Source organism: Apus apus, chromosome 1 (genome assembly GCF_020740795.1).
Source record: "Apus apus isolate bApuApu2 chromosome 1, bApuApu2.pri.cur, whole genome shotgun sequence".
NCBI classification, from domain to species: domain Eukaryota; kingdom Metazoa; phylum Chordata; class Aves; order Apodiformes; family Apodidae; genus Apus; species Apus apus.
In genome coordinates this window covers 35,634,219-35,649,843 of record NC_067282.1, presented here as the reverse complement: position 1 = coordinate 35,649,843, position 15,625 = coordinate 35,634,219, and the positions used below count along the sequence as shown (strand labels likewise).

General features: G+C 34.5%; 1 protein-coding gene across 1 annotated transcript in view; it reads left to right on the top strand.

The window, feature by feature from the left end:
• Positions 1-15,625, top strand: part of DIAPH3 (diaphanous related formin 3) — a 236,530-nt gene that overhangs the window by 133,296 nt on the left and 87,609 nt on the right. Inside the window, exons 22-23 of the mRNA XM_051623494.1 lie at positions 1,589-1,718; positions 13,066-13,190. Of these exons, the coding sequence (XP_051479454.1) occupies positions 1,589-1,718; positions 13,066-13,190 (255 nt within the window). The remainder of the gene's footprint in view (positions 1-1,588; positions 1,719-13,065; positions 13,191-15,625) is intronic.

Below are 15,625 nucleotides of genomic sequence, written 5' to 3'. Positions count from 1 at the left end.
TTCCCAGTACAGTAGAAGTAACTTATTTTATAACACTGCATGCAGTTAATGACCCTAGAATGTATTTTTCTGTATTGTTATATGTGTTCCATTCTCTGTTTATTTTGAAAATTATGTCTCACGTTACTATTAATCCAGTTTTCTGAAGTAGAACATATACATTCCAGAAGAGCTTATTTCATCATATTTGTTAAGGTAGTGTAATTTTGATCTTTGAAAAGATCAAAATTGGCTTTTTACATTATGGGAAAAGCAGACCATATATTTGGTTTCAGTTTTAAAATTAGATCAATAAATACCCTTTAAGTATTCTCTGAGGATATTGGGAAGCACAAGAACTGTGAAAAAAAACATCTTTCAGAGATTTGCAACCATGGGAAAACTTTGTTAATACATATTTTTAAAAAATTAACAAATGTGGATGTATATTTAAATTGAGATGGATCTTGCTCTTGATGCTTTATTCAGAAGTAATCTCCGTATATCTCTGTGTCAGGTTTTGAACCCTCTTTGGAAGGGAAGCTAATTTTTTCTTTCTGCCTTGTTGCTGCAGTTACTCTTATATCATTGAGCATTGCTGATCACTTGTATTTTTCATGATGAAGAGCAGTCTTGAAGTTGAAACAAACATGAGTTTTCTACTTGTTTACTGCTAGCTTTAATACTGTGCTAAACACTTTTTTCTCTGATACTTAGATATACAAGTCTAGGTACAATTGTGGAAGCCCTTTCATGTATGTGCATACTTTGTGTGTGCCTATGTACGTGTATACTTTTTCTGTTAAATAGTTTAATGCAGAAATAGTTTTTAATTAGTGGAGAAAAACTTTCATATGAGATGTAATTTTGTATTTCTGAAAATATCTCCTGATGATTTAAAAGGCTAGCTCAAACAGGAGGCTAAAACAGAAATGTATAGCTGAGTGTTTGCTAGATGTCAATTATTAGTGGTTTTACACAAGTCGCTGCAAGTTTTAAAATGATGGGCTTAAAATAATTTTATGTGTATAAAAGGTTCAGAAAGAAAAGTTTTTGCTTGAGAAATTTTTAAGTCAAAATTTTTAAACAGTGAAGCCTGTGGACTTGTTTACCCTATTGAGAACTGATAACAACTTGTGCTGGTTGAGGTTGCAGCTTCCACAGCATAGATATCATTAGACTAGACTTAGCTTCACACATAAGGAAATAATTTCATGGAGTGGATATGAGCATCATGGACTGTTAAATTTTGCTGGTTCAGCTCTGATTTTTATTTATGTTTACACTTCTATGAGTCTATTTGCAGTTTTGCAAATATTCCAAAATTGTTTAAATAATTACATTTTTAAAAATATCTACTGTTTTTGAGTGCAGAATTCAAATAGTGAATAAGATTAAAAAATATTTAATGTGATCTTTCCTAGAGATTTTTAGCAAGGGAGGAAATGAAACAGCCTATTACCTTGGGTTTTCTTTAAAAAAAGATACACCAGTTCAACAGTTTATTCTTACCTTTCTTTGGTTCACAATTAGTAATATATATACATTATTAAAGTAGTCAGAAATAATCTTATTCTCAGTGTTTTAACATTTCTTTTTTTCTTTCTAGTTGAAGGACACAAAGTCAGCAGATCAGAAAACAACATTGCTCCATTTTCTTGTAGAAGTGTGTGAGGAAAGCTATCAGGATGTCCTGAATTTTGTTGAGGATTTTCAGCATTTAGATAAAGCTAGTAAAGGTTTGTATAACTAACTAGAAGCTTCTATTCTGTATGCATTGCAGTGTATTTTATGTGAGATTGTTGGGGTTTTTTTACTAGCATTAGTTTAAAAATGGACATTGATAGTCTACAGCATAAATCAGTAATCTGAGCTACTGCAAGTAATCTTGAAGGTAATAGTTATTGTTCAGCCCTCTAATATTTATTACAGGATTTCCCATTACATTTCTCTTAACAGATCTTTAAGACTCACTGTTGAAAACAGATTTATTTTAAAAGTTCTTTTCTATTAACTTATCTTAAAACTATTTCCATCTTCAGTCTCTTCTGTAATAAGTGTGGTGCAATCACTCAGTGTCTTTTAATTCAGAAATGTAGAAAGGCTGTCATACCATCACTTTTTTATTTCTTTTTCTAAACATGAATCAGAACAGTTTTATCTCCCTCGTATGTGTTTTTAATGCAACAGTAGCATTGGAGGTCTAGAAAAATCAATTCCTCTTTCTACTGCTTCATCATGCCGCATAGAATATGGTAATCTTCAATATATGCAGCAGCAGATTTTTTTCAGTACAATTTTTAATTAAGAGTTTATTTCTCCACATCTTATCACAGCTTAAGTAATTTAAACTGACTAAGCATGGAGATAGAAATTGATGCTGCCTCAGCAGTGTCATACTCTTACAGGAGGAGAGGATTGGATGGACTGTCTTTGTTAACCTTTTTTTAGTGTCAGTTTAGAAAATATCACTGTTTATCCGTATTGCTTTGTACAGTGTCACTCTTGTAACTCAGATGTTACAAGGCATTATTATGGCTGCTAGGGAGAGTGATAGAGGGGAAGTAAAAAATCTTTCTTCTTGATGATGAACTAGTCAAGCGTGTGCATTCCAGAAGAAATATTGGTTGTGTCAGAACAGAATTTGGGTATTGAGGGCTTAGAGTTTCTGCTCCATTCAACTAAGAGAGCTGGGGTTGTTCAGCCTGGAGAAGAGAAGGCTCTGTTGAGACTGCATAGTGGCCTTCCAGTTCCTGGAGGGAGCTTACAGGAAAGCCCAGGAGGGACTGTTTACAAGGGCTTGTAGAGATATGATCAGTGATAATGGTTTCAAACCGAAAGAGGGTAGATTTATATTCGGTATTAGAAAGAAGTTATTTACTGTGAGGGTGGTGAGACAGTGGAACAGGTTGTCCAGGGAAGTTCTGGATGCCTCCTCACTGGATGGACAATGTTCAAGGACATTTTGGACAGGATGCTGTGCAACGTGGTCTAGTGGAGGGTGTCCCTGCCCATGGCAGGAGGTTAGAACTTAATGATCCCTTCCAACCCAAACCATGTTGTGATTCCAAGAAATAGTATTTAGTGCTTAACAAGAATACTCCATCCTGGATTGTATTTATTGGAGGCAATTCAGACTTCAAATAAATTGGGAAAACTGCTAGATCCAAAGGTTTCATCTAGGGGTTACGGGTTCCTGATAGTTCAGAAGGAAGTCAGCCAGCTTGGCTTTTTCCTGTCATCTGTCAGGAAGCTTCTATTTACATATATGCTACTTTGTTGGTCAGAGTTACTGGGTGAGGAAATATATCACTCTTTTCTGGGATTGTATTATATTAACATAATGTTGTTTTCTGGCTTTTGTCCTAGCAAAGGTTAGGGTCTTGTAGGAGTGGTGGAATGCCATTCCTTTCATGGTTTCACAGAATTCTCTGCTCTGAAGTAATTTCTCAAAGTAATTTCCAAGAATAAATCAATGAAGTTTGATAAGAATATTCTTCTCTGCCATACCTTCCTTGCAAGCTATTTTTTAATTAAACTCTTTCTAATTTATTTCTTATTTCTTATCCAATTCTGCAGATACAGTCATTTCACATTTTATGTGACATAAGGGTGTCATTTGCAACTGCCATATAAATACTAAATAAAAATTACTGTGATAGAAAGATGTGTAAATGCCATTCAAACAATATTAACAGAAAACTTAGACACATTGTATAAAAATAGAATTATACTATGCATGTTGGTTTTTTTATTAGTTTTGGTTTGAACACCATCAAGCAATTGTCTTCTGAAAGTTTCTTAAAGCAAGTTATGTAAAAGATGACTTTCAGCATTCTTCCTTGACGTGCCTGTCCCTGAATCAGCCAGCCTATTTGTAGCATACATTTTTATTTGTATTTGTTTTTATTTTGTATGTGCTCATTCTTAAAACTTCTCTCTCCAGTTATTTCTGATTCCAAAACAGTGAACATTAGAACATTACAATGTTTAGCAACTGATTTGCTTTTTATCCTTTTTTTTGACAAAAATGTTCTTGCTCCTTTAATTTCAATAAATATTGTCCAGCAGTTGTCAATCAGTAAGCTGCTAACAGAATTTGCAAGCTTCTAACAGCAGTGACAAGGTCTTTTAGTTCTGAAGTTAACTTTTATTGTATATTATTTTATAAATGAGAAAACATTCACAATGTATAAGTTAATTATTGCACTAGAAAAATAAATGGTCAGGTTTTTTAAATATTACTTTGGCAGTCAAGCAGCAACAAACATCTGACCTATGCAATTGTGATTTACTTCGGGGTATTCTATTTGGTTTTGCCTCTTACATGCTAAAGTTTTAGTTTCTACTTTCATAATAACTGAAGAAGACTTAATTCTCTGTTACGTTACATGAATTAAAGATACCCTTTTTGCTTTGAAGTATTAGAAATCCTGGGTTTTAAATACTCTTAGATCAGCAGGAGGACCTTTCATTGCAGCTAATGAGCTTACTGATATGACAGTTCCTGAAGATTCATGTAATTAAAGCTGTCTCTTCTTTTAAACATAATGACTTTCCCACTTTTCTATTAGTATTCCAGACAAGAAATATTTTGGTAATTTAGTAGACTTCAGTATTTTCTTATTTTATGGTATTCTAAAGATTTATATGACATTTCCCCTGGCTGCCGTTTTATTTGATTGACTCTAATTTACACAGATATCGCAGGTAACAATGTATCGAGTCTTCCTTTTATATTGTAACAACAATATAAAACTACAGGTTTCCCTTCCTCTAAAGTCATTAAATCATTGTCACTTTGTAAGTGACTTACCAATTTTTTAATTTTGAAACTTTATTCAGTTTTTAATTCAGTAATTAGTTTCAGTTTGTAGTTGTTTTTTTTTTTAAAGCAAGGGAACAAATTGTAAATGTAAAGTTTAGTCTTTATTCATTAAAAAAACAATGCCAGCAATCACAGCACTAAAAGATATTATGGCAGTGTGAGATATATATATTTATATATATATATATGCTATAAGCGATCTATATGTCAAAAGTAAAGTAATTTTTTTTTCCTTATTACATACTTTCTAAAAGTTTATGGCAAAATTATCTGAAATAACATTCCTTCTGCTGTGCATCACTTGAGCATGTTTTGTCTTAAATATCAAAATCACAGGGTGTGTTTTCAGCTAGCCAGGATTGTTGTGTTTGTTTGGGTAGGATTTTCACACACTTCATAAGTTCCTCCATACTGTGTTATACTCAGTACGAAAATCAATAGGTGGTTCCACTATCTTGCAGATTACACAAGTTTCTTAAGTTTTTGTGGAAGACTCGTATGGAATGGTAGCCCATTCAGAGATTTACTTTGAAAAAAGTTTGTAACTAACATGGCAACAATTTTATCTTAATTATGTCCTTTTTTTTTAACAATTGCTTTTTATTAATTGCAGAGCTTATTTTCAAATTTTTTATCTTCTGTATGTTACGTTTCTTGTCCTTAAGCAATTCTATTCAAGAATATGAAGAATAACCAGGAGACTTGCTATCAGTCTTTTTAGTTGTCCATATTTTCATTCTTGCATCTTCTTTTGATGGCTCTTCAGAGAATAGAAAACGTTCTTTAGGGTACAGAAAAAGAAATAGTATCCTTGTTAATTCTCAGATGTTAATTTAATTAATTCAGCTGTTAGGTAGCTTCACTTATGATATAAAGTTTGTGGTTTTGTTATGTTTTTGAAAGGTTTTTGTTAGGTTTATGAAATACAGGTCACAGTAGGTAGGCAAAGATTTCCACAAATGGCAAGACAGTAATGTAGTGAACGGCATACGTTGCAACTTTCTGGTACACACAGGGCTATGACTCAGATTCTAGTAGTAATAGTCACAAAACTTCAGGAATCAACCTTATAGTGAAAACAGGGTTTATCCTGACTCCACCTGAAGTGCTGCATTAAGCTCTGGGGCCCCCAGTATAAGAAAGACATGGAACTGTTAGAGCGAGTCCAGAGGATGGCCATGAAGATGATCAGAAGGCTGGAGCACCTCTGCTATGAAGACAGGCTGAGGGAATTGGGATTGTTCAGCCTGGAGAAGAGAAGGCTCTGGGAAGACATTATAGTGGCCTTCTAGTGTCTGAAGGGGCCTAGAGGAAATCTGGGGAGGGACTTCTTATCAGGGAGTGTAGCAATAGGACAAGGGGTAATGGCTTTAAGCTGAAAGAGGGGAGATTTATATTAGATAGAAGGAATAAATTTTTTACATTTAGAGTGGTAAAACACTGGCACAAGTTGCCAGAAAAGTTGTGGATGCCCCCTCTCTGAAAGTGTTCAAGGCTAGATTGCATGGGGATTTGGACACTCTGCTCTAGTGAAGGTGTCCCTTCCCATTCAGGGTATTGGAACTAGATGATCTTTAAGGTCTTCTCCAAGCCAAACCATCCTATGATTCTATGATCCTCTGAGTGAAAGTCACAGTATTACTCCATTTGCAAAAACATCTAATTTCTTGGATTGTGATCCTGTTAGTTACATGTCAAGACCCAAGGGATGTGTCAACCATATTTTATGCCTTATTTTATATGGAAATAAGCCAATGTATGCTTTAGAAGAGCTATTGAATACTCCTGTAACTTAATCTATAGAGAGCCATAGGAACCAAGCCTTCCATACATGAAGTGAAAATAAAAATCTGGAAAGCAATGTCGACTTATTTTCAGCTACTTTATTTAGATAGTAAATAATTTTATTTTATATTCTCGGGTAAATTCCTATCCAAGTTGAATAAAATGAGAATTAGTGGAATAATTTTACGTATCAGAATGCAGTTCTTCATTTTGCAAAGGAATTTGCTTGTTTGGGGAGCAGTTGTACCCATTATGGTTTCTAAAGACTTACTGTTGCTTCAGTAAAGATTTACTGTTACCAGGAGTAATGTCCTAGTGAAATGAAGTGATGAGACAAAGTTAAGAGCTATTGTTAGTACAGAGGAGAGCTGTAATATCACAATCAGGAAGAGGACTGAAGTGTGGGTATAATAAAGAAGATAAAAGTATTTCACTTAATTACATTACTGCAAGTACAAATTAGTTTAGAAATTAGATCATTGTGCCTAACTATCAAAAGAATAAGGTTGTAGAATTGCCTTCCTGAAGTGTATTTTCCTTTGTGGAAAAAAACAACTGTATGCTTGAAGACAGAGTTAGATTGCTTATAAAAATGTTTACATAGAAGTGGCACTCAAAATAGCAAATAGTAAATTTTATGGGTCAAGAAATAAACAGTGATGGGAATTGCAAATTGGGTTTGATTTGTCTTTCAATCTCTAAAGTAATGGCATTAGCCTTAAAATAAATACTGAAGTGTAATAAAGTAGTGACAGACAAAACATTCCATTTTGAAAAAGGGCTTGAGAAACTTGTTTAAAAAGAATAACAATATTTTTAAAGCCACCTTTTTTTTTTTCATGTTGTTAAGACTGAAAAGCATGTATCGTTTTTAGCAATTTTTCAGTATTATAGCACACTAAAAAATAAATTGATAAAGTAAATATTTCTCCATGAATGAACTACTTAGATTAGAAAATTATTTCAAGCTCTAAATTGTGTGAAATAGATTCTTATAGAAGACTGAAAAAGCAAGTTATTTTGTGGATACTGATTTTAAAATTATTTTAAGAGGACTTTTTTTTTTAAATCTTGAAAATCTTAGGATAAAAGATTTGTCTGTTTACCAGAATTGTACCATTTAAGACATATAAATCTGCCAATGCACCATTTAAGGTACCATACCAGGGGCATTCAGTATTTGCAAAGGGAAATTCATGGGAAATTCCTGATGATGTTATGTGTGCTTAAGCACACTTTTAATATTTCTACACTTTTTTTGTTTATTGATTTTATTGTACTCCTGTCTATACCTGTTATGGATCAACAACTCTTGCTCTATTGGGACACAAGTCTTACATCAGCACATTACAGACTTGCTGTATTCCTGTCTGAACAATTTCATAATGAATTGAGTCTCAGTGAAAATTAAGCATTAAACACACTTCCTTGGTTTTTGTTTGGTTGGTTTTTGTTTTTTGTCTAGCTGTATGTCACAATATTAAAAAAAATATTTTAAAAACTTGATAGAACATACACAATGCTGTTATATTGATTGCAACAATTTCTTTTAATACTTATGGCTCTAAGTTGTGCACAGTACTTTATCTGGCAAATAATTTTAAGGTACGATTATGCAGTGAATTACTAAAGTGTAAGTGAAATACTCTGTTTTTTGGGACATAGAAATATATTCATCTCTTACAAGCATGAATTAGCAAATTAAATATTAAGCAAGAGTTTGAGTATTTGCATATTTCTACCAAAACAGCACTTGGTTTTCTGGTGTGATATTGAAGTATGTCAGTAATCCATCAAAGGAGCTTTCTTTCTCTATCGTCTTCCAGTGACCCAACAGTTACGGATCATAGGCAATCCCTGGTGCAGCCCTTGAGCCCTCAGTTGTTTAAACATCTAGACATCTTCATCTGTAGACAGATCAAGATTCAGATAAGGCTGTTCAATACTTTTAATTTAATATTTACTCAGCTGGGTATGAATATCTTGATGTTACTGAGAGACTTCATTGCTGAATAGGGGTTTATGTGATAGATTAGGATAAAAGAATATTATCAATACTCTGTTGGGGAAAAATATAGATATCTGCTAAAAGACCAAGTATCAAATGGGTTATACAGAAATCGGTTGCAAGAGGAACCTTAAAGTGGTGGAAAGAGCAGTGGAATAAAAAAATTTAATGTATTTTGCAGATGTATAGACCCTTCAAGTTGAGAAAGCTTAATTTTAATGAGTCGGGAAGTGTTGCAAGTGAACGTATATGTATGTGTGGGCTTGTGTATCTCACTACTTACATATCTGTCTCAAGGAGTCAGAGACTGAATTGATGAGATAGTTTAGAAGGCTGATAAATCTGGCCAGCTTTAAACTTTTTAAAAAACTTTACTAGATGGGTATTCATTAACATTTCATGCTCATTCTTAACCATTATTAATCACTTTCACAGCATATTCAAAGCAGTTAGTTATTAGCACTCGTATCCTAAATTAGCTGTGAATGTACAATGCACTACATTCAGCAGAGTACTTCATGGTCTGGGTCCCCAAGGGTTGAAGTGATGAGGCACAAGAGCTCTTCAGAGAAGGAAACTGCAACTGATGTGAGGGTCTTCTTTTCCCTCCTTCATATTTGATTTCTTCTTTTTTAAGATTATTCTGTCTCTTGGCAGCATTTAGTCCACCACTGCACCATATGACTGTACTGTGCAACGTTGAGAGATACTACTTCCCGATGCTGGGGCAGTTGCCATTTTTGTACCCTTGCCTTAGCAGCCACTTCTTTCTCTCAGCAGGAATCTAATCATGAATAACCAGAAATCAGTGAATTGTCATTTTGGGATTTCTGTTTTCAACTTTGAACATATTTTCAAGTTCTGAGCTTAAACTGTACATCCTAAAAACAGACATGTAGTATTAAGGCTGCATTTCACTCAGATGGTTCTCAAAAGAAGTCTATAACAAGTCTAGAAGGCCAGGGCTCTTGTGTAGATAGCATAGGACACAGTTAGTACAAGGTCTGAAGCCTATTCCTGCTGATGGTAGTACTATTATTACTAGGGAGCTGGGTACAAAAATGCTTATGTATTGTTTATCGATTACACTACATTAGTGTGCTCATATTTGGATTCAAAATAGGAGAAAATCAATGAAATCCTGCTCAGAGAGCTGCTTCTTTTGTTTATGCAACTGGAGTTTGCTTTGGCTGCAGAAGAGAATGTCTGAGGGCTGAAGAGGCCATGGAATTGTCAGACCCTTGGGGAAAAATGATTTCAACAAGAGTATTGTGTAAACCTGATATGCACACATACAATTTAAAAAAAAAAAAAAAAAAAAAAGGCAAGAAAGCCAGAAATTGACTGTAGAAGACAAGAGAAAACATAATCTTGGGAGAAATAAAGCATAAATATTGTTTTCAGCCTTCTGTGACACTGGGTGAGTATATCCAACTAGATCTTATTTCACTGTTAATGGATATTTCAGGCCTTTACTGGTGTTTACAGACACCTCCTAATACTTTGCCCCTGGAATATTTCTTTGTTAGTGCTCTAAACCATCTGACAATACAGAGGGGTTTTTGCTTGTTATTTTTTTTGGGGGGTTAGGCTATATTTTGCCACAGAACTTGACTTTTAAATGCGACATCAATAATACATTGCCAGTTTTAGAGAATTATTCAATAAACAGTCCATCAGTCCATTATGAAGTTTAAATAACAAAAGCAATAGTATCTTTTCAGATTTTTATTTTAACAATATGGCATCATGCTAGAGATTAGCTTCTCCTGTCACTCTTTCCCCTTTAGAATATAGGGGCCAGAATAGCACAAGTGAAGCAAAATATCTGTAAGCAAGAGGAAGATTCTCTTGATACGGAGATCGAAACCATCCAAGAAAATTGTCATGCAGGTTGGGCAGCATGTAGGATTTCTGAAATATCATCTGAAATAACTATTGCAAAAAGCAAGAAGGTTGACAGCAATGGAAATGAGAGAAAACAAGTAGAATTGCTTTGCTTTGGAGAATTATTTCTAGGATTTAAGATAAAACAGATACAGTCTGATGAAAACTAGATGAAATATTGCTTTAATTTTAAACAAGAATAATGATCTGGGGATGGGGGAGAGGGAACCAAAATGTTTCCATAGAAATTTGTTGAAAGGAAAAATCGTAGTACCATATCCTCATATTGTAAATACCACTTTCCATTTCTGCATTCTGAGATAACTGAGATATGGAACTAAAAGTGTAGTAAGAACATTTTTTACCAAGTTTTGCCTTGGCTATAATAATGAAACTTCAGAGGAAAGAAAGATTTGGGCATTTACACATCACTTTATCTGACCTTAATGATACGAAATTTTATAGGGAAAGAATTATCAAACATGTGGAGGTTAATAAGAGTAGCATAAAATGAAAATGAACATATTGGTTGTAATCTGCTAGTTTTGATTATTAATTTCTGTCAGCTGTTTTACACATTAAATTGTCTTCAGGAGAGCATTTGATATTATGTAAAATTGGAGAATATTCGTTAGAACAGAAAGTAAAGAATTACAAAGTACTCTCTACAAGGAATATGGCAAAAAAGTAAAATTGTGCTATTGAACCAATGAGCACATCTGACAGTGGGCTAGACAACTTTGCCAGCCAAGAGGGGGATTGAGTCACTGAATGATCTTGAGGAAGCTGAGTAACAGAAGTGAAAATCAATAGTATGAAGTACAAGATAATGTGTTTTAATACTGTAATAAGAGTTTTAGTCAAGAAAAAAGGATATTTTACTGTAAGATAATCAGCTAAAGTATTTCCAGTAGAACTGTAGAAATACTAATGCAAACATTAAAATGGCTCATGACTCATCACCTGAAATACTATGCAGAAAGGTTTTAAAACAGAAGCAGGTGAAGAAGCTTCTGGAATAATCACAGCATTAGAAAAACTGAATTAAGAAGGAAAACTTTAAGAACAAAGTTATTTTAACCCTGAAAAGCAGAGGGTGAGGAAGTCTAATTATTGCCTGTAAAAGTATCAGGAGCCTTTTTGAAAAAGGGGTAGCAGAGTTCAGCAGGTGTAAGAGAAGACCACTCAGGCAGTCATGCATTGTATTGAATGAACAGCTTGGTTTTGTGGGCTCACTAGCATTCAAAAGTCCAGTCTTTGTTTCCAAACTGTGCTGAGTTGCTTACTTTAGTTTGGTTTGCATTTGTATCTGAATCCCCCCAGGATAAAGGGTAAAATTTAGAGATTATAATTTTTTTCTCTTCTGCCATTTTTCTGTATCCCTTCATATTTTATACCATGTCTTCTAGAGGGGCACAAGGGAAGGTTCTCAGGTATTTCATGTGAACTTTTTGTTTAAGAGTTGCTTGTATTTACGGATTTGATTTTTTCCATCTACTTTCACAAAACTGGGTGTTGCTAAGACAATAGTAACAGACCAATACCAGCATGTTGTGAGATAGCCTCTGCTTGAGGCTGTCACCAAAAGCAGAAGGAAAATATATCTAATAGTCATGCACTGCTGAAATCAGAGGAATGCTGAATTTTATATTCAGGAAAAACTTAAGGTCATGACAGTGGGAAAAAGACACACCTTCAGAAGAAGATAGAGATGTAAAGATTCTTGATCAAATATGCAGCTGTTCTAGGTCAAAAGCATTGAAGGAATAGAAATAAAAAATTGGCTTTGCTGGAAGCAAGGTTCTGAAAACTTATGTCTACAACCTGTTAATCAGCTTTAGGCACTGAGGTTGACTTTTTAATCTGGGTAAAAGAATGTAACTCTTACCTAGCTGCTATCTGATGTTTCCTGTCTACTCCATTATTTTTCCTAAGTCCCTGCTTTTCTGTGCCGCACGCTCTCAAGTGCTTGCACTTTCTTCCAGCTTGGCACGCACTTTTGCACAACAAATTCAGCTGTGATTTTTTACCAGGCATCATGCTTTCAAACTAGGGAATTTAGTATTAGGTCTCATACATAGCTGTTAAATAGTACCATTTTCTGTATGTTTTGAGGATCTAATTTTCTTCATGATCTTCCATACAAATGTTTGTATTTTCTAACAGAATGAGATTGAAGAAAGCTTTGTGCTTCTTCAAGTGGCTTCAAAAACTTGTCCTTTGGTTAATCACAAGAGACAGACTAGATGATCTTTCGAGGTCCCTTCCAACCCCTAGGATTCTATGTGTATATCTCCAGTCAGGTTGAAAAGACTGCTAATTGCAGTGCAAAACCTTAGGCATAAAAATAGAACAAAATGCAGTGTTCAAACATCTGATGAGAATAAGGCAACCATATATGAGAAGGAAACTGAACACTGTAGAGCAAACCCCTCATCTGGTATCAGAATTTGTGCAGTGTGCTTTTATTTTAGAATTTAAAACACGGTCTGCTGATTTGGTAAGGTTTTAACTCAAGTGTTTTACAAACAATGTTTCTTGTTTAAGGTGTTAACAGAATGAATGTTCTGTGTTTTAGTCTCAGCGGAAAACCTGGAGAAGAGTCTGAAGCATATGGAGAGGCAACTCCAACAGCTTGAGAAGGATTTGCAGACTTTTCCAGTTCCTGAAGATAAGCACGATAAGTTTGTAGCAAAAATGTCAATATCCTTTAGAGTATTCTTTAAACAAACAAACAAAACCAAATCACAGAAGTGATTTAACTGCACTACCTTAGACTTTAAACTTTGCATAAATTCTGTCTAGTCTTTAGCATTCATTTTTTAAAAATGCATCTTTCCTTTCCCCTCTCAAAAGCCAAATACATGAACTGTCCAATTAAAGGATTCATTTGTAGTGAATAGAATGAGGAGAAAAATGCTTGCTATCAGGTTTTACACTCTGTATAAGCTTCTAAACTTAGTGAAAAGTAGTTATAGTAGGAATGTTAACCACTTCACTTTAAATTATTTTTCACATGAGAATATCTTAGCAAAATATGTCTCTCAGCCTGTGTGTATTTGTTTTCCAGTGTATGCATTACTACTGTAAATTTTTTTGTACACGCAACCACAGAACAAAAAAAATTGTCTTATTTCAGCACTGAGATTCATAGGAAATTAAGACTGGTTTCTGGTCATATTTTTGCCAAATTCCATTTCTCACTATTTATTTCAAACCCTGCAGCTGACTTTACTGGCTGCCTCCCTCATAAGAAGGCCTTGTGACACAAAGCTACTTAATTAAAGCAGAAAAAAATCATTCTTTCACTTCTGTAAATCCCTCCCTGCCAGATGATGGTCATACATGCTTGGCATTGAGACTAACCTGGAAGCAGAAATACCACCAGGTAAAGAGGCAGGTTGAAATTTCCTCAGCAGGCATGGTTAGGTTATTACCTAGCTGGAAGACTACTTTGCTATGTACAAAGGCAGGGGGACTCAGGAGACATTCTTCATGATAAATCTCATACTATTAAATAAAAGATGTCAAGCAACCCTGAAGACAAGTGAATATACCAGTTCTTGCTGCATTAGGGTCAGTTTCGCCTTCAGTAGACCAGCTGCAACCAAAGTGTTTACAGCTTAGCTTTAGGCCTAGTCTGGACAATGTAGGTTATCTGTAATTTTTCAATATTGCTACTAATGTTTGGTAAGGCCAGATATTTTGTTGGTGAGATTATTCTATTTGTTGTTATTGCTGGCTTTTTTCTTCTAAGTCAGTGTGCTTGTGAAAGATATGTTACAGCCCACCAGCATGGTGTCACTATAGTATGAAACATCAGTTTTGTCCCTAAGAAGCCAGTAGTGTAATAGGAGAACTAGGAGAGATGTCCTGAAGGCATAAACTGGAAGTTAGAGAAAAATAAATTCATGATAGCTTTCTCAGAAATATTGCTAGGACTATGCAAAGTCTGTGCTTGGTTAAGAAAACACTGTGTAGTCTAGCAAGTTAGGAATGGGAAGCACTTAACAAGAAATCTAACCTATTAAAAAGGACAGACTCTTCTTAATCCATTAGAACAGAGTAGGATGGACTGTTTTAGTTGGAAGGGACCTATGACAATCATCTAATCCAAAATAATCATGATGCTGGCAATTAAAATACCCTATAAGCTTTTCCATTTTGAAGCTGAGGACTAGTGTTTGAAGAAATAGAGGATTTCGTATTGAGCTTTCTTTGGAGATATAGCTATAAAACTTCCATACCTCTAAAACAGATATAGAAGAAATTAGCAAAATTCAGTTGAGGATGAATGAAGAATATCCTGAACAAATTAGCTTAACTTAAGAAGCAGAGCACAGTAAAAGTAAGTTCAGGAGTAAATATGTACTTCTATGCTAAGATCAAACATCTGAAAAAAAAAGGTATATTATGTAGGATGCTTCATTTCCCTTTGTGTTATTGACATATTGGGCATTTCTAAAGCTTGATGGAAGGGTGTGAGTGGAATGCTGTGAAATAAGGTTATAAATTGTGTTTAAGATAGAAGAAGTCACAGTTGTAGAGAAATAGTGTGAAAAGGTAAAATATAATAAAGGTCAGATAGGGTCAATAAATACCATAACTTTTCTAGGGTTTGAAATTCCATCCCCATAAATTAAGAGCATTAGAGCAGTTTACTGATTGCTTAAAAAGGATAATCATCTTAGGAAATGCAAAGGAGGATCTACACCTTGTCTTTTTCAAGCCTCTCAAAAGCTGTAATTCTGCCAGAGGGGACATAGGTTGTCAATGTATGCCAAGAAGATAAGCCGTAGCCATAAAGCTAAATTTGTTCTCTGCATCAGTTTTGTCTCAGGAGAACTTCTGCTGATGGCACTATGCAATGTTTTGAATGGAAGGATCATCTCAAATGAAGGACTCAGTAGAATTTTTTTTTAAAGGAAAATAGAAAATAAATAGGAATAAATCCCCAGGAATAACCAGTGGTCACAATAGGCTTGAATATATTTTAAAATTACCTCAGATAGAAACTTTCTGGACTACTGATTCTTACGTGAACTAAGTTAGCCAAAAATGCACAGGAATCAAAGATGAAAAGAAGCACCTGAGTTTCTTTAAAAAGGGCTGCAAGGAGGATATGCAAGTCTGGCTTC